A 24,787-nucleotide genomic window follows, 5' to 3' on the forward strand; every position below is an offset into this window, starting at 1 on the left:
GGCCAGCCAACGAGAGCGTACAGGTCGCAGTGGTGGGTAGTATAAGGGGCTTTGGTGACAAAACGGATGGCACTGTGATAGACTGCATCCAATTTATTGAGTAGGATATTGGAGGCTATTTTGTAAATTACATCGCCGAAGTCGGGGATCGGTAGGATGGTCAGTTTTACAAGGGTATGTTTGGCAGCATGAGTGAAGGATGCTTTGTTTCAAAATAGGAAGCCAATTATAGATTTAACTTTGGATTGGAGATGTTTGATGTGAGTCTGGAAGGAGAGTTTACAGTCTAACCAGACACCTAGGTATCTGTAGTTGTCCACATATTCTAAGTCAGAACCGTCAAGAGTAGTGATGTTGGACGGGCAGGCAGCGATCAGTTGAAGCATGCATTTAGTTTTACTTGTATTTAAGAGCAATTGGAGGCCATGGAAGGAGAGTTGTATGGCATTGAAGCTCGTCTGGAGGTTAGTTAACACAGTGTCCAAAGAAGGGCCAGAAGTATACAGAATGGTGTTGTCTGCGTAGAGGTGGATCAGAGACTCAACAGCAGCGAGAGCGACATCATTGATGTATACAGAGAAGAGAGTTGGTCCAAGAATTGAACCCTGTGGCACCCCCATAGAGACTGTCAGAGGCCCGGACAACAGGCCCTCCGATTTGACACACTGAATTCTATCAGAGAAGTAGTTGGTGAACCAGGAGAGGCAATCATTTGAGAAACCAAGGCTATCAAGTCTGCCGATGAAGATGTGGTGATTGACAGAGTCGAAAGCCTTGGCCAGGTCAATGAATACAGCTGCACAATATTGTTTCTTATCAATGGCGGTTAAGATATCGTTTAGGACCTTGAGCGTGGCTGAGGTGCACCCGTGACCAGCTCTGAAACCAGATTGCATAGCGGAAAAGGGATGGTGGGATTCGAAATGGTTGGTAATCTGTTTGTTGACTTGCCTTTCAAAGACCTTAGAAAGGCAGGGTAGGAGAGTCTAGAGTGTCTCCCCCTTTGAAGAGGGGGATGACCACAGCTGCTTTCCAATCTTTGGGAATCTCAGACGACACGAAAGAGAGGTTGAAGAGGCTAGTAATAGGGGTTGCAACAATTTCGGCAGGTAATTTTAGAAAGAAGTGTCCAGATTGTCTGATTTGTAGGGGTCCAGATTATGCAGCTCTTTCAGAACATCAACTGACTGGATTTGGGAGAAGGAGAAATTGGGAAGGCTTGGGCGAGTTGCTGTGGGGGGTGCAGTGCTGTTGACCGGGGTAGGGGTAGCCAGGTGGAAAGCATAGAAAAATGCTTATTGAAATTCTCAATTAAAGTGGATTTATTGGTGGTGACAGTGTTTCATATCCTCAGTGCAGCGGGCAGCTGGGAGGTGTTCTTATTCTCCATGGACTTTATAGTGTCCCAGAACTTTTTTAGTTTGTGTTGCAGGAAGCTAATTTCTGCTTTAAAAAGCTAGCCATGTCTTTTCTAACTGCCTGTGTATATTGGTTTCTAGCTTCCCTGAAAAGTTGCATATCACGGGGGCTGTTCGATGCTAATGCAGAATGCCATAGGATGTTTTTGTGTTGGTTAAGGGCAGTCAGGTCTGGAGAGAACCAAGGGCTATATCTGTTCCTGGTTCTAAATTTCTTGAATGGGGCATGCTTATTTAAGATGGTGAGGAAGGCATTTTAAAAAAAATAACCAGGCATCCTCTACTGACGGGATGAAATCAATATCCTTCCAGGATACCCCGGCCAGGTCGATTAGAATGGCCTGCTCGCTGAGGTGTTTCAGGGAGCGTTTGACAGTGATGAGTGGAGATCGTTTGACCGCTGACCCATTACGGATGCAGGCAATGAGGCAGTGATCGCTGAGATCTTGGTTGAAAACAGCAGAGGTGTATTTAGAGGGCAAGTTGGTTAGGATGATATCTATGAGGCTGCCCATGTTTACGGCTTTGGGGTGGTACCTGGTAGGTTCATTGATAATTTGTGTGAGATTGAGGGCATCAAGCTTAGATTGTATGGTGGCTGGGGTGTTAAGCATGTTCCAGTTTAGGTCGCCTAGCAGCACGAGCTCTGAAGATAAATGGGGGGCCAATTAGTTCACATATGGTGTCCAGAGCACAGCTGGGGGCAGAGGCGGCAACGGTGAGAGACTTGTTTTTAGGGAGGTGGATTTTTAAAAGTAGAAGTTCAAATTGTTTGGGTACAGACCTGGATAGTAGGACTATCTTTACAATAGATTGCAACACCGCACCCTTTGGCCGTTCTATCTTGTCTGAAAATGTTGTAGTTAGGGATGGAGATTTCAGAATTTTTGGTGAAGGATATTTGAAGGATGAAGGATACTTCCCAGGCGTTACAAAAGTTAATAGAACTTAACGTTTCCACACAGAATGTATAAATAACCCTTTCCCTCCAGATCTTATTAAATCATTCCATGTGAATATTTATGACCTCATCAGGAGGATGCTTAACATTAGATAAGACAATTTATCATGACCCAGGGCTGTATATCCACAGCATCTTAGGGCCAATTGCATCTCAGGCAATGTAAAATCAGCATCCAAGGAAGAGTCAACAATATCAATTTTCTTATGCACGTTAGTATGAGCATTTAACATCTCACGCTTGCATTTCTTGTACACTTATTTCAATTAACCCCACTATGTATACTGAACAAAAATATAAACGCAACATGCAACAATTTTATAGATTTTACTGAGCTACAGTTCATACCATCAACCAAAACCGGAAATAGAGTCCTGCTTCTTCCACTTGGACCAAACATCTCCCAGTCCAGTACCCCTGCCTATTGTAGAAAATAACTGTCTCCATGCATTTCTCTTGGCAGACTTAACGACCCTACACACCAAAGCTCTCTTCCTTTGGAAATTAAGTAGAATTTCAGGAAGGAAAGTCCCCAAGTATCCTGATATTTCATCAAACATCGCTACAGATGGTTATCAACAAGGACTATAGAAAATGAACAGCTTAATATTACCACCTGTAAAGTAGATTTCAACCATCACACATTCATATTCAAGTTGAACAGATATTTTACGATATGAAAAACCTTCCTTTATGAACGTAGCGCATCCTCCACCCTGACCAGTTGTTTTATCAGATCTGTATGAACAATAACCAGGAATAGTATAATCAAGATGGGATCTAAGCCACGTTTCTTGAACACATATCACATCAGGTTTCATCTCTAAATCAATTAAACATTTCTTAAACTCTTGACCATTGACAATAAGGCTTCTAGCATTCCATTGAAGAATGATAAAAACCATAATACAACTACACTAAGACTTTTCTGTAATTTCAAAAGTAAAGCACTGTAGAATGCACAGTAAATACCTTAAATGTGTTTTACAGCATTAATGCTGTAGATTGCACTGCATTATGGGTAAAATGCTGAAAAATACTGTTATTAACTGTAATTATAAGCCTCCTGTAAAAAGTACTCTAACTTACTGTATTTTTTTTTAGTAGTACCCGAACAGTGCCGTAGTGAGCGGCGCCAAACGGTCTGTGAGTGTGAGAGAGAAAGTTAGTTGTATCTCATAGTTGAAACCAAGACTGTTCTCAGGGCAGGTCTGACGGTTTTGACTAGCAGAAGTTACTGTTCTTAGCAGGTTAGGATAATTAGGTAAAGGTAAAACGCTAACAATGTCCCCGATGCGACTCGAATCTATGTACAACCATGCCTGCCCTAAGAACAGACTTCATTTCCACTAATGCGATGCTCCGGGCCAAACGGTCTGTAAGGGAAGACTCAAGAGGAAATGAAGCTCTACTCGAGCTATTTTATTTTGTATTTTCGTGGAAAAGTCGCCTAAATATTTTTGAGCAGCTGCTAGGTATGTACTAATTCCATATACCTACTGCAGGTTTTCTTAACTAAGCTACTAACGTTATCTAGTTAGCTAACGTTAATTCGTTTGGATTGGGTTAGCTAACCGTATACTATAGCCAAATTGACATGTCGGTCTGTTGCGTTCATCTTTCTTGTGGGTAAAATAATCAGTGATAATGTAGAACGAATCATTTCAGTATTCAGTATTAACAACGTGCAGAAATCCGAATGTGTGTTTCTTTGGATAGGCTACTTAACCTGTGGATGCATGACATGGTGCTAACGCTATTAGTGGCAAAGTGGTCGTAGGCTTCACCGGACAAATACATTTCTTCTAGGCAGGGAGCGAGAGTTCAGCTATTTCGAATACATCTTTAGTTTGTCAGCAGGCACGGACTGACATTTTGTCTTAGGATGTATACTTTTTGGGTAATTCTGTAGTTGGAATGAGGGGAACGGAAGCTCTCAGATGAAAGGTGCTTGCTAACGTTAGCTACAGCTCAGAGATGGCGAACTCCATTGGAAACCTTTCTCTAAATGGCTCTGGTTAACGTTAGCTCTATTCAGTCTGGAGGTACGTGTGATTTAGCGAAAGTGGTAGTGGGATATTCCCCCTATGCTTTTGTTAATGGACTAATAAGTCCATTAAATTAATAAATTCAGCAACAGGCACAGACTGATATTTTACCCTGTAGGATATTAAAGTTATATTTTATTTTCGTTTTCTTCAGATTGTGTGGTTAGCTTGCTATAGCAGCCATTGTCCAGGGAGATGGTCGTGGCATTTTCCCGTGTGAGTTTAATTTTCCTCGTGCTTTTGATAATCTTTCAGAAGTGATCCTTATCCAACCATTAATTAGGCAAAGTTAAATTAATTAATGATATCTGAAACATCAGGCACAGATTGATATTTTATTTAGCCTTGTAGTCTAGAATTATTTTTGTTTAGATTGTGTGGTTGGCATGAGTTGCATAGTAACATCTAGCTTGATGGCACTTTTGGCGTGTTCATGCAATTTGGTGGCTGGGGGTAGTTAATTTTCATATTGCAGGCTGTCTGGTAGCTGGAAGTAACTTTATATTGGGGATGTACAGGTGTAAATCCTGCAATTTCTGTTTCCTAAATATTAAATATTTCATTACTCGTAAAAAAAACAAATGTTGCGAACTACAGTTTTGCTTGGTGCCCTTGCACCAAAGCATCACTACTTGTTATCCTACCCCGACCTCATCCTGCAATTTGGGCTACTCATTCTTTTGTGGACACTGAGGTTTGAGAGCAAACACTCCTACTTCAAGGAGTGTGCCAGAACTTGTCTTGCCAACAGTTACTCCAATCTTACTTATACAGCGGCCAATTGTTTCCACATAGCATTGACGTTGTTGGTGTCATGAATTAATTTGAGGAGCAGTTATATAAAAACGCCATTCATGGAGTTGGACAGTCAAAGGGTTCACAAAGCACTGCAGAGGTGTCTAAAATTGTATACAAAGTAACAACATGCACTAAAGGCCTTATTGTAATGTTTGAAAATGATGATGGATACACATTAGGAAAGATCTCACTGATTCTGGTCACAGAATCACAGGTCCATTTAATTGTTGGGGTGTATCAGTCTGTCAGTGGTTGATCTCGGGTTCATTTTATACCAGATCCTCTGATTTAATAATGTGTGTGTTAAAATGAAGATTATCTGAGTAATTATTACCCACTACCAATTTATAAAGTGTCAGGTTTCTCTGCATCACTCAGTTTGTTCTACTTAAACCAGTTTAGGCATGGAGGGTCTTCAAGATGCAATTAAACACCAATTGCCCGAGTTGGAGACCGAGATGGGGAGATCTTTGTCGGAGCAGCTGAGGGCAAATTTTGGAGTGGAGAATATTAACAACCTTGAATATGTTCAGCCAGAGGACATAAAATACCGTTTGATGCCAATATAGTGCCTGGAATTGCTTCAGTCCTTCAACCAAAGAGGTGAGATCATGATTGATAAATGTAACACATTTATGTTATTGTTATGAAAAAAGGTGGTAACCATTTTAGGTTCTAGATATTTGGCTGTCCCCGTAAGAGAACCCTTTGAAGATCCCTTTTTTTTATTATCCCAGGTACATGTATAACCATTTTGGTTCCACAGAGGGTTCTACCTGGAACCAAAAAGGGTTCTCCTATGGGGACAGCTAAAGAACCCTTTCGGAATCCTTTTTTCTAAGATTGCAAATTCACACACAAGGTTAAAAAGGTTCTGTAAATAGTTAGTTTGTTTGACCTCAAAATCAATGGATTATGCTATGATGGAGCGAGGCATATGCAATAAAAGGTATGGAAATGACAAAAATACATAAGTACAAAAATATACAAATGTTTCTGTAAATTGTTTGTCCTCTTGTGCTGGTATAGAGTGCAGCGCATAGCCTAACAGTTTTTATATATATATATATATATTTTTTTTTTTAAGAAAATGAAGAATGGATAGGATCTGTAACAATGGATAGTACACTTGTCCTCCTCCAAGCATCAGTGACCTCCAAGAACAGTGGCCTTTGCTTTTCACCAAGTTATGACTATGCGACCACTTCAATACCCTCACTGGCATTGTGATTGACAGTCGCCTGACTCAAGCTCTCCTGAACAAGGGTAAGAGAATTGTCAACTTTTTAAAATGCCAAAAGACCAAGTTGAGAAGAGGGTTCTAGTGCCTGCTGAATGAAATCGACAGTTACATCAAAGGCAATGACAATCTAACAGCCACTGCTGTTAGTCTCTCTTCCTCTTGGCAGATGTAAGTAATAGTGTTTTTATACTTATAAAGTTTATATGATTAATTGTGTTTATACTGTACTATTTTTACACATGATTTTAATATTTTTTTAATATGTTTTGTGATTTTAGGTCACTGCAACTCGGGTTGATGTCGAGGCGCAAATTCCTTTGCCAGACACACCAAGGCTGATCATGCTTGGTAATACATTTATTTGATTTAAGGTGGAACAGAAATATATATAGTATTGTGGTACCTATCTAGAGATGTCTAGTATGTATACACTAACACCCTTTTGTGTATTTCAGGAAATACTCTATTGGGTTCCTCAAAATGGATGGTGTCGATCGAGGGGAGAGTGGTCTGTGTTATGGACAGTGAGTCCAACTTTGTTGCTGCCCTCTGTGCTCTTCAGCACTTTCTATGAATTTAACATAGAATACCAGGAGTCAGCGTCTGCAACCTTGGAGCTGATACAGAGGTAAGCATTGAACATTCATTGATGTTACATTTAGCATTTGTTAGTTACATTGCAATGATATTTCTTATTATTTTTTTCAATGACTCAGAATATATTAAAATCATTTATGTTGAAGGAACCAAATGCACAGCGAAAGCAGGAGTGAGCCGCAAAACCGGAAAGGTCGTTCAGAGGAAGCCATTGCCAATTGACCCACATGTTAAGTGCTTTCTCGCAGACCTGATGGAGTTTGAGTGGAAAAACTCCAACATTGTAAGTACACACACACCTGATGAACACAAACTTTATTTGTCAGTTGTCATCTGCCTTTTTACCCAGTGAGTAATAGTAGTGATAGCAATCTCTCCTTCTATTCTTTCAATTTCCATGTTTCTCCTAGTTGACGTATCAGAGCTAAGGAGGATCAGAGTTTCAAAGGTTGGGGTGATAATCTGCACGCCACCGAGATTTATTCAAGACTTGTTTGCATCTCTCATTCTTTCAGAAATCCTGCCATGCGGTTTGGGTCAGCAAATGATCTGCTTGCGCCATCCTGGAGCCTGTGTTGGCTTGCAGTGGTGTGCTTCTCTGGCTCCAGTCAAGCCCTGCTTGCTCGTCTCTATCATCCTTCTCTCTCAGCCCCTTTCTCTCTCGATCTCGCTCTCTCTCTCTCTCACACAGGCAAGCAGTTCTTGTTTTAGTTTTTTGTGAAAATGTCTCCCTTTTAAACTGTTTTCCTATTTTTCATTGATCTATTTAGATTATTATTCTCCTTTTTTTTTTTTTTTTTTTTTTTTTTTTTTGCATAATCCTGTATTTTCAAGAATGACCTATTCTAATGTCTTGGTTTGTGTATGGTGAAGTACATTATTGGCCAGTATTTGTCAATGTTCTTATCACTGTATCTCTGTCTCTTTCTCTCCCCTACTATCTGGAGTTGTAATGTTGCTATTTTCAAATGTTGTTCTTTGTGGTTAAAGTGCAATTCATGTCATGAATTTGAATACATATATATTTGTACACGTATTGTTACAATATTACATTTCAGGGATCTGTCTTAAGCCAACCTGCAATGCTGCTTAGTACTGTAAATAATTGTATATTACTGCAGGTATTTCCCTGTAAATTTACAGCATTATACTGGCACCACAGTTGCCAGTTTAATACTGTAATTTTGCTTTACAGCAGTGATGCTGTAATATAGTTTACAGTATGATTTTTCCTTACTGTAAAACATATTACAGCATCCCTGCTGTACATTTACAGCATGGATGCTGTAATATGTTACATTCTGTATTACAGCATCCTTACGGTAAATTTGGTCCCCACCACACCTTGCACATCTAATTTTACCTTTGAACACATTAGCAACATGCCCCATCCTTTGGCACTTAAATCACAGAACTGGAGATCGCACATATTCTCTAACATGATAGCATAGCATTCCTAGCTGTACTCTGGTTGGCATTTTCTCTTCTAAGTTTAGCAGTACCGATGTGTCCACTTGAATGCCTCTTTTTGCTTTACATCCTTTTGTGTTCGGCTACTTTCCCACCATTCAAAGAAGTCATAACTTCTTCCATGGTTATTGACAGTGGTATCCCAGCCTCCTAAGTTTGGCCTTAGCCCCAGGGATATGGCATTTCACCCGACCCTCATTAAGCGATTCTAACTTCAAATGGTCTCCTGCTGCATTTTTCCGTTTGCATAAATCAGTACTTTGCCAAATCCCAAAACTTTGGAAGCCTTAAACATCCCTTTCTCTAGCTGAATTTCTTTTGTCAACTGAATAGGATGATGGTGCTTTTGTTTGATGGTTCCTGGAAAATAACCTTTGTAGCTCTCTTCTACTGTACATTCTCCTTTTCTAGTGTAGTCCTATGTTTTATAGCAGGCCTTTACTTTCAGCACCACTCAGTTCATTTCTGTTTCTGTTCTTCCTACTTACAACAGATGTAACAGGTTGATCCTCACTGGAATTCTCATTATCACAATCAATTTCACTACCGCTAGCACCTGCCATGCTAACCACAGTCACAGTACAGTTGTGCTAGACCTCCAAACCAAAGAACTTCTGTTTGTACCGTCTTCACAACCAGTGATATCAAAAAATGACTTGCTCTCAAAAAAGCTGTTGCCGCACAAGAGGTACGCAAACAAAGTATGTGATATGAGCTGATGGACAGGATGTTGTACAAATCAACGGTCAGGTGTCATGCGAACAGAGTGCCTCCACACTCCAGACCAGACTGACTATAAAAATAGTTAAACTGTTAATTCGCTCCACGCTATTTTGAGACGAGGCTTTGAGGCATGCATGCCCCCTTTCCTCTTTGTGTGCCATTGGTCTTACCCAGTCAGCCTCAGTTGGTAAAAAACATGCCTCTTGTTAACTTCCTGACCTCCTCCAGGTTGTGTTTGCCATAGAGGGTCAGGTATGAGGAGGTGCTATGGGCTTTCTCAGGGGATGCAGGTCCAAAGGTGAATTCATAAGGAAGAAAATTCTTCCTCCAGGCCTGTTTTCCAATTTGTCTTTGACGTTCAGATAAGTGTTTGACATGAAACCCCTTTGAAGTCATTTCTGTAAGTTCTAAGGTATATGTATTGATGTCACAAAAAAATGACCTTGCATTGAATGTGGCCTTGCTTGATGAGTGTTGCTGTTAGATCACTTAGGGTGACAGACAAAATGCTCTGATTATTATGGCTCCCGTCTACAGTAAGTTCTCAAGTAAAGCCTCTGATCTAAAGGAAGGTAGCCATAAAAAATGGATATGGTAATTAAAGATCAGTCCATTGTAGATCACTACAACAAGATAAGGGTCTCCGTCTATCCATATCTCTAGTCTTTGTGAGCGCAGACCTGCCTCTTCCCATCCCTCTGCGGCCATGGAGGAAGTGAAGGGAGACTGGTGGCAGCCTTTGCTGAGTAGCCCTAAAGGACTACATTTCTCAAAAGAATCGTTGCATGTGAAGCGATTTCCTGTTGCTCACTGTCTGGAAGTAACCATATTCTCACAGTGTTTTGACACACAAAATCCATATTCATTATTTTGTTAGATTTTTTTGTTTGTTGGAGATTGCACCTGTTACTTTAGGGGGTTAATGGGGGGTGGGGTGGGTGGAATGGTAGGATGTGTTTTAATTGGAGACAAAGTTGCATAGTGATCACATTCTTGCTGTATGTTGCTGCTACTGAATAGCTAACAGTTCATTTTGAATGAAAACATAGTATGCAGAGAGATATCCAAAGAAATGTGTTCTATGTTTATGGCTGGCTCTTCTTCATCACTGGTGAGTCCGCAACATGATTCAGTCCAGTTGTGAAATAAAAATATGACCTCACAGCCTCCTCAATTCTTATCTTTTGCCCAAAAGATTTGATCTGATTGGTCAGACCAGTTTGGGGCAAAATATCAGATTTGGGCTCCTAAGAACCCTATATCATTTATATTTTCCTCCCAGTACCCAACTCCAAACAGGAGTCTTTAATTATATTTTTTCTACTGTTCTTTCAAGTGAATTATTTTTATTTATTTTTTATCCTAATTAATAAAATTTTTATAAACAAAGATCTATTGATTTTGTATGTCTTCACACCCCAGAGTTAATACTTGGTGGAAGAACCTTTGGGAGCCGTTACAGCTGTGAATAATTTTGAATAAGATTCTACTCTTAGGGCAACATATTGTAGATCCATTGTGTTTGTCAAAATTGCTCAAGCTCAGTAAATTTGGTTGGGAATCATTGATGGACAGCAATATTCAAACCTTGTCTGTGATTTTCAAGCAAATGGACCAGTCAGGAACACCCAACACCTCTTGGAAAGCCATTCTGGTGTGTCTTTGGCATTACAGTTTGTGTAATTCAAGTCTAATTTGTCACATGCACAAGTACAGTGAAATTCTTAACATGCAAGCCCTACCCAACAGTGCAGAATTCAATATCAAAATAGTATAACTAATACATATATTTTTAAACACGAGAAATAAGAGAGGAAGCTATATACATTGTTAGTGCCAGTACCAAATGTACAATATGTAGTTATACTGGAGTATATGAAGTAGAGATGTACATTTAGGAGAAAGTGACTGGTAGCAGGATAAATAATAATAATATATTTAACAGTATGACAGCAGAATAAGTGGTGGGTGTGTGTGCTAGGGTGTTAATTTAGAAGTGATAGGTGGATATACATGTAAACAGGGCTGAAAAGTAACTGGTAGCAGGAATATTTAAATATTTATGGTAATATACTAATGGTAATATATACATGTAAAAAAATAAAGGAGAGCCGCACACTCTAGGAGCTCAGATACAAAAATATTTATGCCCAGCGTTCCGACAGACAAGCTGTCTTCATCAGGGAATAATGTCAAAAGACACACAGGTGTCTGTAATCATGGCCGGGTATGGCTTCATATCATTGGTTAATTCTCATATTAAAATAGCATATAAAAAACACAAATGGATAGTATACGATAATAGATACAATTTGGCTACATAAGCCTACAAACATTTACAATAGCAAAATCACAAAGTCATTATATACATGTAAACAGGAGTAATAGTGAGCAGTAGCTTGATGAATAGTTAGATACTAATGGTAATGGCAATCAATAATCAATGAACAGCAGCATAGTGGTAGTAACAGCAACATAGTGGTAGTGTCCCGCTGGAAAATACAACTCTATCCCAAGGTTAGGTATTCGGAAGACTGAGGCAGGGTTTCCTCTCACTTTTTACCTGGGCTTTGCTCCTTTGGTATTTATTTTGATGCTGACAAACTCCTCAGTCCCTGATAACAGCTTTGCACACGCTTGGCATTCTCTCTACTAGCTTCATGAGATAGTCACCTGGAATGCATTTAAATTAAAACAGGTGTGCCTTGTTAAAAATTCATTTGTGGAATTTCTTTCCTTAATGCGTTTGAGCCAATCAGTGGTATTTTGACAAGGTAGGGGTGGTATACAGAAGATAGCCCTATTTGGTAAAAGACTAAGTCCATATTATGGCAAGAACAGATTAAATAAGCAAAGAGAGATGACAGTCTATCATTACTTTAATACATGAAGGTAAGTCAATTCGGAAAATGTCAAGAACTTTGAACGTTTCTTCAAGTGTAATTGCAAAAACCATCTAGCATTATGATGAAACTGGCTCTCATGAGGACCGCCACAGGAAAGGAACACCCACAGTTAAGTTAGAGTTAACTGCACCTCAGATTGCAGCCCAAATAAATACTTCACAGAGTTCAAGTAACAGACACGTCTCAACATCAACTGTTCAGAGGAGATTGCGTAAATCAGGCCTTCATGGTCGAATTGCTGCAAAGAAACCCCCACTAAAGGACTCCAATATGAAGAAGAGACTTGCTTAGGCCAAGAAAGACAACCAATGGACATTAGACCAGTGGAAATCTGTCCTTTGGTCTGATGAGTCCAAATTTTAGATTTTTGGTTCCAACCGCTGTGTCTTTACGAGATGCAGAGTAGGTGAACGCATGATCTCCGCATGCGTGGTTCCCACCGTGAAGCATGGAGGAGGAGGTGTGATGGTGTGGAGATGCTTTTCTGTTGACAGTCTCTGATTCATTTAGAATTTATGGCACACTTAACCAGCATGGCTACCACAGCATTCTGCAGTGATACGCCATCCCATCTGGTTTGCGCTTAGTGGGACTGTCATTTGTTTTTCAACAAGACAATGACCCAAATCACACCTCCAGGCTGTGTATGGGCTATTTGACCAAGAAGGAGAGTGATGGAGTGCTGCATCAGATGACCTGGCCTCCTTAATCACCTGACCTCAACCCAATTGAGATGGTTTGCGATGAGTTGGACCGCAGAGTGAAGGAAAAGCAGCCAACAAGGGCTCAGCATATGTGGGAACTCCTTCAAGACTGTTGGAAAAGCATTCCTCATGAAGCTGGCTGAGAGAATGCCAACAGTGTTCAAAGCTCATCAAGGAAAATGGTGAAGAATCTCAAATATAAAATATATTTTATAAAATATATTTTGATTTGTTTAACACTTTTTTGGTTACTACATTATTCCATATGTGTTATTTCATAGTTTTGATGTATTCACTATTATTATACAATGTAGAAAATAGTGAACATAAAGAAAACCCTTGAATGAGTAGGTGTGTCCAAACTTTTGACTGGTACTGTACACAATAAGAAAAAATGTTTCACTCATAATATAATTATTACAGATCATGTTTCATACAAATCTGGAAAAAATTGACAGTTACTTTAACACAAGCTTCCTTCTTTTCACTTTCTCATACAGGCCAGTCATGTGGAGTGAATGCAAAGTTGTTGATCCTCTGTATTTTCAAGTATTGTGATGGCATGCTTGTTACTGGAAGGGACGGGGGAGTTTGCAGGATCAAAATAAATATGAAAGTATCAAAGCCCAGATGAAAAGTTAGAGGAAAGCCTGCCTCAGTCTTCTGAATACCTAACCCTGGGATATAGTTAACATTTTCAGCAGGGCAATTACACAAATGTAATCCCAAAGGCACACCAGAATGGCTTTCCAATAGGTGTTGAGTGTTCCTGAATGGTCCAGTCTCAGTCCTGGCTTAAATTTGCTTGAAAATCATAGCCCAGATTTGAATATTGCTGTCCATCAATGATTCCCTACCAAATGTACTGAGCTTGAGCAATTTTGACAAACACAATGGATCTACAATATGTTGCCCTATGAGTTCTTGCCCTAAGAGTAGACTCTTATTCAGAATCTGTCCATCAAGCCTTCCTAACCAACCTTTTTTTAAATGTAATTTTAAGCCAGAAAAATGTGCAAACTGTGCAAGATAAGTCACTTCTCTGTCTTGCATTTCAAAGGGATAGTCAATTAGCAGACGGTTTTATCCAGAGATTTTTACAGGAGCAATTAGGGTTAATTTACGGCTGCAATCCGGTTAACGGGATCGATTTGACAACAGCCAGTGGAAGTGCAGGGCGCCAAATTCAAAACAACAGAAATCTCATAATTAAAATATCTTATACCGTTTTAAAGGTAAAATTGTTGTTAATCCCACCTCAGTGTCCAATTTCAAATAGGCTTTACAGCGAAAGCACCACAAACGACTATGTTAGGTCACCACCAAGCCACAGAAAAACACAGCCATTTTCCCAGCCAAAGACAGGAGTCGCAAAAAGCACAAATATAGATAAAATTAATCACTAACCTTTGATGATCTTCATCAAATGACACTCATGGGACTTCATGTTACACAATACATGTATGTTTTGTTTGATAAAGTTCATATTTATATAAAAAAATCTGAGTTTACATTGGCGCGTTATGTTCACTAGTTCCAAAAACATCCAGTGATTTTGCATAGTCACATCAATTTTACAGAAATACTCATCATAAATGTTGATGAAAATACAAGTGTCTCCTTAATGCAACCGCTGTCAGATTTCAAAAAAACTTTACGGAAAAAGCAAACCATGCAATAATCTGAGAACGGCACTCAGAAAAGAAAAAATAACTCAGAAATAACATTATAAATATTCCCTTACCTTTGATGATCTTCATCAGAATGCACTCACAGGAATCCTAGTTCCACAATAAATGTTTGATTTGTTCGATTATGTCCATTATTTATGTCCAAGTAGCTACTTTTGTTAGGGCGTTTAGTACACAAATCCAAACGCTCGTGCAGGTCCAGCCGAACGTCAGACGAAAAGTTCAAAAAGTTATATTACAGGTCGTAGAAACAATTCAAACTAAGTATAGAATCAATCTTTAGGATGTTTTTATCATAAATCTTCAATAACGTTCCAACCGGAGAATTCCATTGTCTGTAGAAAAGCCATGGAACGCAGGTCGCTCTCATGTGAAATGCGCATGACCAGGACCTGGCTCTCTGCCAGACCCCTGACTCAAAGAGCTCTCATCCGGCCCCACATCACAGTAGAAGCCTCATTCAAGTTTCTAAAGATGGTTGACATCTAGTGGAAGCCCTAGGAAGTGCAACATAACCAATATCCCACTGTGTATTCGATAGGACTGAGTTCAAAAACTACAAACCTCAGATTTCCCACTTCCTGTTTGGATTTTTTCTCACGTTTTTGCCTGCCATATGAGTTATGTTATACTCACAGACATCATTCAAACAGTTTTAGAAACTTCAGAGTGTTTTCTATCCAAATGTACTAATAATATACATATATTACTGGGACTGAGGAGCAGGCCGTTTACCCTGGGCACCTTATTCATCCAAGCTACTCAATACTGCCCCTGCAGCCATAAGAAGTTAAGTCACTTGCTCAAGGGAACATCTACAGATTTTTCATCTAGTCGGCTTAAAACATATACTAAGTAGTTGGTGTCTACTGTAGTTACAGTGCCTTGCGAAAGTATTCGGCCCCCTTGAACTTTGCGACCTTTTGCCACATTTCAGGCTTCAAACATAAAGATATAAAACTGTATTTTTTTGTGAAGAATCAACAACAAGTGGGACACAATCATGAAGTGGAACGACATTTATTGGATATTTCAAACTTTTTTAACAAATCAAAAACTGAAAAATTGGGCGTGCAAAATTATTCAGTCCCTTTACTTTCAGTGCAGCAAACTCTCTCCAGAAGTTCAGTGAGGATCTCTGAATGATCCAATGTTGACCTAAATGACTAATGATGATAAATACAATCCACCTGTGTGTAATCAAGTCTCCGTATAAATGCACCTGCACTGTGATAGTCTCAGAGGTCCGTTAAAAACGCAGAGAGCATCATGAAGAACAAGGAACACACCAGGCAGGTCCGAGATACTGTTGTGAAGAAGTTTAAAGCCGAATTTGAATACAAAAAGATTTCCCAAGCTTTAAACATCCCAAGGAGCACTGTGCAAGCGATAATATTGAAATGGAAGGAGTATCAGACCACTGCAAATCTACCAAGACCTGGCCGTCCCTCTAAACTTTCAGCTCATACAAGGAGAAGACTGATCAGAGATGCAGCCAAGAGGCCCATGATCACTCTGGATGAACTGCAGAGATCTACAGCTGAGGTGGGAGACTCTGTCCATAGGACAACAATCAGTCGTATATTGCACAAATCTGGCCTTTATGGAAGAGTGGCAAGAAGAAAGCATTTTCTTAAAGATATCCATAAAAAGTGTTGTTTAAAGTTTGCCACAAGCCACCTGGGAGACACACCAAACATGTGGAAGAAGGTGCTCTGGTCAGATGAAACCAAAATTGAACTTTTTGGCAACAATGCAAAACGTTATGTTTGGCGTAAAAGCAACACAGCTCATCACACTGAACACACCATCCCCACTGTCAAACATGGTGGTGGCAGCATCATGGTTTGGGCCTGCTTTTCTTCAGCAGGGACAGGGGAGATGGTTAAAATTGATGGGAAGATGGATGGAGCCAAATACAGGACCAGTCTGCAAAAGACCTGAGACTGGGACGGAGATTTGTCTTCCAACAAGACAATGATCCAAAACATAAAGCAAAATCTACAATGGAATGGTTCAAAAATAAACATATCCAGGTGTTAGAATGGCCAATTCAAAGTCCAGACCTGAATCCAATCGAGAATCTGTGGAAAGAACTGAAAACTGCTGTTCACAAATGCTCTCCATCCAACCTCACTGAGCTCGAGCTGTTTTGCAAGGAGGAATGGGAAAAAATGTCAGTCTCTCGATGTGCAAAACTGATAGAGACATACCCCAAGCGACGTACAGCTGTAATCGCAGCAAAAGGTGGCGCTACAAAGTATTAACTTAAGGGGGCTGAATAATTTTGCACGCCCAATTTTTCAGTTTTTGATTTGTTAAAAAAGTTTGAAATATCCAATAAATGTCGTTCCACTTCATGATTGTGTCCCACTTGTTGTTGATTCTTCACAAAAAAATACAGTTTTATATCTTTATGTTTGAAGCCTGAAATGTGGCAAAAGGTCGCAAAGTTCAAGGGGGCCGAATACTTTCGCAAGGCACTGTAAATACTTAAATTGCTAAGCCCATGCCATATTATTTTGAGCAAGATATACGTGTCAAATAGTCTTGCCTTATCTGCAACAACAACAACATAGTCATGGGAAAACATCCACACTACACATGAATGTGCTTTTTGTCCATCTTTAGTATGTTCCTATGCCTGACCCTTTCTACAGGGTTCAGTGAGACTCAGTGAGGGATGCTCTCTAAAATATGTATGTTGGTCAGCATGGATAAAGACAGTTTGAAGTTCTCTCTTCTCTGACACTAAGCTTATTTTCAGTTCCAATGTTATCCGCAGGCTGAATAACAGGGGCCTCTGCAGGGGGTGAAACCAATGAGCTCACCACCATGGATAAATGTCAACACTTCCTCCGGATGGACTTTAAGAGCCTTGAGAAATCATGTGAAAAATGTGTGTTGTTCATAAGCATGGCTTAACATTGCATCAAAAATGATTGCTTATGGGTACCTTCATGTGTGTGTAAAATATTACTCTTCTCATATTTTTTATTGATAGATTTTAGATGTGTATGAACATTTTTGTTTTTTTGCAACACTATATTTCCATTTCATAGCTGGAAATCGATGTTTGCATACAGTATATTTGTATATTTGTCTCACCTAGCTATCTTAAGATGAATGCACTTACTGTAAGTTGCTCTGGATAAGAACATCAGCTAAATGACAAAAATTAAAAATTAAAATATTTCATATACAGATCTCATTTTACTGAATTGCATTATTATTATTTTTAATAGTAATGTCACATGTATCATTTGTAGTTTTCTTAATTAAAAATGTAGTTATTTTTTTACATTTGACTGTGTAAATCCTAGCAGTACTTCTTATTTCTCTGAGAGTGAGGTGGATATATAGCATTTTTTATTTTAAATGACCCTGAAGAAGGCACAGTGATGCTGAAACATTGGTGTTTTTTTATCCACTAAATTACTAGGAGGTTATACATGTGGAGTGTGCAACTCTCTTTGTTTTTATCTCTCTGAAATGAAACCATCAAGTGTTTTTTCACCATATGGCTCTGTAAGATTGTAACGCTAGTGACACACTAGTTTGGTTTGCACATACTGACAATTACGGCATATTTAAAATACATTTATTTATTAACACAGATTTTTTTCCCACAGAGATTAAATTACTCCATTAATTAGTTCTCCCTGTACAGTTCCCTGCTTCAAATGTCCGTAGGGAGAAGAGTCTGTATTACAGAAGATGCTGTATACAGCATATGACATTTCTGGAGTAATTTACATCAACTTTAAACATAAGATGTACTTATTGTGGGTCAACAGAGGACACCACTTGGCACGATAAGGCCTTACTAAAGTAAGAAAGTATTTTGGGTCATTGTCCTTGTCATGCCCTGTCCTCCTAATAACTCATCAAAGGGCCTCAGTCAGTACTTCATTACACTCTCAGAAAACTCTCAAAAAAGGGTTCCAAAATGGTTCCTCGGCTTTCCCCATAAGATAACTATTTTTGGTTCCAGGTAGAACTCATTTCGGTTTTAGGTAAAAACCCTTTTTGGTTCAATATAGAAACCTCAGTGGAAAGAGTACTTCATGGAACCCAAAAGGGTTATTCAAAAGGTTCTATGGGGACAGCTGAAGAACCATTTTAGGTTCTAGATAGTACCTTTTTTTCCTAAGAGTTTATAAAGTGGGCTTGGATGTCTGGTCTGGTGGGTTAGCATTGTTGATGCAGCTGAGGCATATAGTGCTGGTTTGATGTGTTGGTTGGCAGCAGGGGGTGGTGGACACGTTTGTGAAAGCTGCCCTTGGGTGACTGTCAAAGCTGGACCCAGAAAGTGGACGAGTGTCCCTGGTCCCATGGACATCTGCTCAACGTTTATTTACTCAACACTTCACTTTCTCCCACCCCCCCAAGAAAACCCTCTCAGCATGGGGCGAGAGTAGGTTCGCTACTGAGGGTGATGTTGTTTATGAATAGGTGTAGACCCAATCACATTGAGAATATTCATTTGACCAAAAAAGCATAAAAATTGTATTTCTGTACTTGATATACTAGGGCATAGCTCATCTGACAGCTTATACAGTACATATTTATGTTAATTATTCATTAATAAATTGATGAATTGTTAATTATATATTATATTATTGTTAAGCCTATATTATTTTATGAAATTATATGCCTATTGTGTGTCAGCAATGTTAGCTAATTGTTTTACTCAAATTTGAAGGGTGGTTGCACATTGGCATTTAGGCGATGCAGTGTTTAGTAAAAGCTAACAGAAGCTATTTGTGCCACTGAGAGAAACAGTAGGCCTACTCTCTCAAAATTCTAAGCCTCCAAAATTCTGTTTGTAATCAATTCTGGAGATAAGCAATGAATCAATAAATATAAATAAACAATGATTTATCATGTTATGCATTCACTATTTGGCAAGCAACAACACGATCACACATTTAGTTTATGCATTACTGTCTATTCATCTTTCGTGGACAGACACACTTAACATAATGAGGGGAGATTTTAGTTCTTTTAGTTCCTTCTCAAGCCCCATTAGTGATCATGCAAAGTAAAACATTGTAAAAATAAACGAACTTTAAAATGTGATATGCATATGCAATAATAACATGTAATAGCTTAATAATAATTAACATGAGGATCTTATGATATAATAATATTAATACTTTATTTTACTTTAATACGTTATTACCATTACTAGGCCTGTTATGTTTTATTTCAATATACAACTAAAATACTTTCAATACAATTAAATAGTAAGAAAAAGTACAGGCAATTACAAAATGTATTATGAAATATTCGCTTTTACTGTATAGCCTAGGCTGCAGCCTACATCTCGATTGGAGGCTGAACATTGTATGGCTTGAACAACTCCTCCCATCCAGCTATAAGAGCTCGGTGGGTCAGTACACTATGGAGAGATGCTCAAGACATTGAACAAACACGTGGTCTGACGAAAACGAGACATTTCAAAAGCAACAACTCCTTGAAACTATAATTAGGCCTACACATTAGAGACATAGGCCTCGTCTACATTAGGTCACCAAAATGCATGCATAGAACAGTCCCTCGTTTGGGGTTTATCCTCTTTTTCTTGGGCCATCGTTTCAGAGGCCCAGAACCAAAACATTTCGATGATGACCTTTGCCATGCTGCGGCCAATGGCGACTCATATGATCAGCTACCCAGACCTGGGTATGATGTCCGAGGCCGAGGATAACCGCAGTGAGAGCGACGGTAGCTCGGATCAGAGCTATGGATGCTGCGTCTCCGCTGACAAACGTCGGAGGATTTCCAGAAAATCGGGAGGCAGCGGTGTTGTAATAGTGAAACAGCGGAACGCAGCCAATGCCAGGGAGCGCGACCGTACACAAAGCGTCAACTCGGCATTTACTGCACTCCGGACTCTTATACCCACTGAGCCGGTGGACAGAAAGCTCTCCAAGATTGAGACGCTTCACTTGGCATCCAGCTATATCTCCCACCTCGCCAACACCCTGCTGCTCGGAGACGGGAATGGAGATGGACAACCTTGTATTGGCGCGGTTTACGTGCAAGGAGAAAGCGGTCGAAAGCAGCCTCGCACCATCTGTACCTTCTGTTTGAGCAACCAAAGAAAGCGGGTAATTTTATGCGTTTCTTAAATCCTATTCTGCACAAGTGAAAAAAGTTTAGGTCAGCGTAGAAAATAATAGTTTGAGAACATGACCAAAAGTGAGCCAAATACGCGATCAATTAGTGTCTCTAGGCACACGACTATTGCACTGTTGTCATATGTTGCAATTATTTGTTTTGAATGCCATTCCGAAGTCAAAGGAATACATATTATGTGCTATATATTCTGTTTCGAGATGTGCTCGTAGCGCGCGCATAAAAGGAAACTTTTATGCACATTTTCTCAGGAGCGCATTGATGCATTTCAAATTGAGGGGCCACAAGTTATAGTCATTGATTTTTTACAATGTATTTGAATTACATGTGTTATTCAGTGTGCTAAGATGACGCCTGTTTCTTCCACTGCTAATGTTTCAAGTAATATCCCTTTTGAAGAATAAAATATTTAGAATATAGGATGGTCTATTATTTTGAAAAAGAAAACATTCATTGTTTGCATGTTTTTAAGTGGATGTAAATGTATGTCTAATGCAATATTCAATACACCTTTATTACAGATTATTATTACATTTATGTAATGTACTAGTTATAAACAAAGTTATTGTAGCTTGTACTGTATCATCATCATCATCATCATCATCATCATCATCATCATTATTATTATTATTATTATTGTCATATACTTTATACATTATAATATTGTTGTTGTTGTTGTTGTTGTTGCTGCTGCTGCTTGGAGTTGTATTGATATACAGTGCCAAGTGGAAATTGTTCACTTCTCCGTTGTCCCCTAAAATGTTCTTTATTTTTTCCAGATTAATGATGGCAAAGAGATGCGGGGTATTGGTTCACTGAGGATGAGCCGCAGATAGAAGACCAGACAATAAACCACAGCAACCAGAACCACAACTCCCCATTCACAACTCAGGGAATAATGAAAGCCGGTCATAACAGAACCATATTCATCATCCTGGAGAATATGTTACCAGAGACTATTTATACTTGAGGGAAAGGCAATGGAACAAAACAAGGCCTAATATGTGAAGCCTTTAAAAAATGCAGTGCATTTATTGATAGAGAATTTATAGATTTTTATATCTGTGTGATATTTGTGCTGTACATGTATTACATTTTGAAATAAAATATATTTTTTATCTAAATTAAATGTTCTTTCCTTTGAACCTTATGTATGTCGATTTCTTCTCTATCGTTACAGTTTTGTCTATTTTCAATCAAAAGTGAATTAAAAGACACTCAATCAGATGGCATACCAAATCAGTTGATTCCTTGTCTAGGTCATTGCCAGCCACAGAAAGAAAGGATTAGAGATTAGAGAGAGATTGTAGGATTTTCAGTGTTTCTTATTTCTATCGCTAAGGATTTTCTCATGGCAACCTCTGTGCCAGAGAAGGGAACAGGCAGTCAATGCTAAAATGTTATAAGAAAATGTTACTTGACTAAAACAACATTTACAATTAAAGCATGTAGGGTAGTGTATTTATTGCAAACAAAAATATATATATGTTAAACTACAATATAAAATCTTTGGAGGTAGTACAGATGTAGCATCTTCATTTGAGGCAGTTTGCTACAGCAGGACAATAATCCTGCAGCAACAGGAAATGTGAAATATTATGTGGATTACAATTAATTTACATTTTTGTAGGGGTTGACACATTTTTCGTAAGGAAAAATCACCTTTAGAAGTCTTGTTAAACCTCAACTACACTACAAGTCTTACATTTTCTGCATTGCAGAAAAGTTCTCCTGCAACAGGGTGATCAAATTAAGATCCTACATCTGTATTTTTGTTTATTTTTATTTCACCTTTATTTAACCAGGTAGGCCAGTTGAGAACAAGTTCTCATTGACAACTGCGACTTGGCCAAGATAAAGCAATAGCACAAACAACACAGTTACACATGGGATAAACAAACGTATAGTCAATAACACAATAGAACAATCTATATACAGTGTGTGCAAATGTAGTAAGAGTAAAAATAACCATATAAGGAAAATGCATGTATGTGTGTGTGTACTGTATGGTCCAAGAGCATTTATTGCATTCAAAACAAAACAATTGGAAAAACTGTCCAAAAGTTTGAGAGTACAAAATACATTTAAATATCCTGAAGAGGATGAAGCTGGGAGCCATGGTTTTCAAGCTGGATGCATGTCCAAGAGGCATGCCAATGAATACTTCAAATGGCAGGTTTATTTTATCTTGACAGTTAAACAAGAAAGAGAAGGAGAAAGGAGCCATCTACATCTTAAAAAACAAGATCATGGATAAACCTCTCAAAATGTATTTACTCTAAATTACCTACGGTATATGAAAGTGTCATAACATACAGACATACAGTGAAGTTTTATCTGGATATCCTTAATAAGATTTTAATCCAAGTTGTATTTCAGTCTTAGTCGTAAGCCCTGTTAAAAGACATATTGTGAACTGATTTTGATCAGATCTTTTAAGTGTAAACAGACAAGATCAGAATTAAGGATGCATGTTAGCGACAAGTATAAAGAGAACTTAAAAATCAGGGACTCAATCTAAAAACGATTTCTCTCTTTCTCTTTCTCTTTCTCTTTCTCTTTCTCTTCTCTTTCTCTTTCTCTCTCTCTCTCTCTCTCTCTCTCTCTCTCTCTCTCTCTCTCTCTCTCTCTCTCTCTCTCTCGTGATTCTCATTCCATTGTTTGCAATAGCTTTTCCAAGAAGTTGTTTGTGAATTCTGCAGAGCCTTAGCTAAGGATCAGGGTTTCTTGTGTCATTGACTGGTGTGTTCTTGCAAATCTCACGGTTGCTTTATTTGAAGTCTGCTATCAATTAGTCACGACAAATAGTAGCCTGCACTCTGCTCCGAGACACTGACACAGCTGTTGGGATGTCAGAGGTATAAATTACTGCAGTGAACCCAATGGAGGAGGAGGGAGGTTAAGAGGTTGGAGGTCTTTGTGGAGGAAGAGGCTAAAGAAGTGGAAGGAGACCTTGTTGATTTGAAGTCACAGTTCGGGCCATGCTGTTGAAATATAGGAATAGTCTTCACGTGGTATTGGGATATTGTAACCTAATGCCGTGCCCTGGTTAAGTTTGAATCTGTTCCGCATCTCTCTATCTTTGCATGAACTCTAAACTTTAGGCTATCAAGAGAGATATTTCCAAGGACGGTTCCATATGTTGGTTTCAGCAGGCAGAGACTAGACACATGGACACACAAACTCAGTGCTCACACTTGCTTCTATCTAGGATCACTTTGAATGAGATTGCAGATGGATCAGAGTGCAGCAGAGCCTCCTATGGTTAAGGAAGGATCCCTGGTGTTAGACAGGGTACATGGAAAGTAAATTTCTAGCCAGTAAATGGTCCAGGCAGGTTGGGGGTTCGGGTCCAAGTCCATCTCCTCTCCTCCTCCCCCCACCTGCCCTGTCAGTGACTAATTAGAATTTGCTGTGCTCAGCCCCTCGTGCTCTGGGCCCAGGCCTCCCCAAATGGCTCCCCTGAGGCTCCCTCCGGCAGGAAGATGTCACAGAGGCACAGGAAGAAAAAACACGCACAGCTGACCTCTTGGAACTACTCTCTGTGCGGCAGGCCTTGGGTCAGCAGCAGTCTTGACATCATCCGGCAGTGGGACCCAGATGTACGGCTCCCTGCGGTAATGCCTGAATGAACGAAAAAGTGTGTTTTCAAACCAACAAATTCCGCAGGCTTTTCCAGGGATGACAGGGAGAAATTGATGATAGACCATAAGAGGGAACAGGAGAAAAGCATAGGCAGCAGAATAAGAATGTCCACTGTGGATGTGGTTTAATTTGTATGAAAAACGGGCAAGGATGTACCTGCCTTGGGGACCTACAGGGGAAGTTTTATATTTTATTTTGTGTAGGGGCTTCGGATACTTGTATCTCTCCACTGCCCCCCCCCCCCCCCCCCAAAAAAAGATTTCCTACAGGAAGACTTTCAGCAGGGGTGAAATGGAGCTAGACAGCACTTCCACCTCCTATCACTTTGACAACTGAGATGAAAAATGGCCTGCATATGTGTTCTATTGTTTGTGAAGGAGAGGGGAAAAAACTGTAGAAAAGCACTCAGTCACTTTCAGCAACATCTTTTTCAGTGATT

At 39.3% G+C, this 24,787-nt stretch overlaps 1 protein-coding gene and 1 long non-coding RNA gene across 3 annotated transcripts; both read left to right on the forward strand.

Annotated features, from left to right (window-relative positions):
• Positions 1 to 3,487: 3,487 nt before the first annotated feature.
• On the forward strand, positions 3,488 to 10,425 carry LOC139417338 (uncharacterized). 2 transcript variants are annotated; one of them, XR_011635178.1, is made up of 7 exons: positions 3,488 to 3,854; positions 5,623 to 5,828; positions 6,313 to 6,636; positions 6,747 to 6,816; positions 6,924 to 7,096; positions 7,212 to 7,348; positions 7,476 to 10,425. It is a non-coding gene; the product is annotated as an uncharacterized lncRNA (long non-coding RNA). The 2 variants fall into 2 exon arrangements; XR_011635179.1 differs by having other exon boundaries at positions 3,504 to 3,854; positions 6,313 to 6,491.
• Positions 10,426 to 19,993: 9,568 nt separating this feature from the next.
• LOC139417339 (transcription factor 15-like) lies at positions 19,994 to 21,731 on the forward strand. The gene is made up of 2 exons (XM_071166605.1): positions 19,994 to 20,675; positions 21,483 to 21,731. The coding sequence occupies exons 1-2, from the start codon at positions 20,187 to 20,189 to the stop codon at positions 21,537 to 21,539; spliced, it is 546 nt and encodes a 181-aa protein (XP_071022706.1). The 5' UTR covers positions 19,994 to 20,186; the 3' UTR covers positions 21,540 to 21,731.
• The last annotated feature ends 3,056 nt before the right edge of the window (positions 21,732 to 24,787 follow it).

Source organism: Oncorhynchus clarkii, chromosome 9 (assembly GCF_045791955.1).
Source record: "Oncorhynchus clarkii lewisi isolate Uvic-CL-2024 chromosome 9, UVic_Ocla_1.0, whole genome shotgun sequence".
Classification (NCBI taxonomy): domain Eukaryota; kingdom Metazoa; phylum Chordata; class Actinopteri; order Salmoniformes; family Salmonidae; genus Oncorhynchus; species Oncorhynchus clarkii.

Excerpts from the sequence above, each read along its gene's own strand:
- LOC139417339 (XM_071166605.1), top strand. The coding sequence starts at position 20,187 with ATGATGACCTTTGCCATGCTGCGGCCAATGGCGACTCATATGATCAGC. Across the intron at positions 20,676-21,482 it reads TGAGCAACCAAAGAAAGCGG|ATTAATGATGGCAAAGAGAT; the intron begins GTAATTTTATGC and ends TATTTTTTCCAG.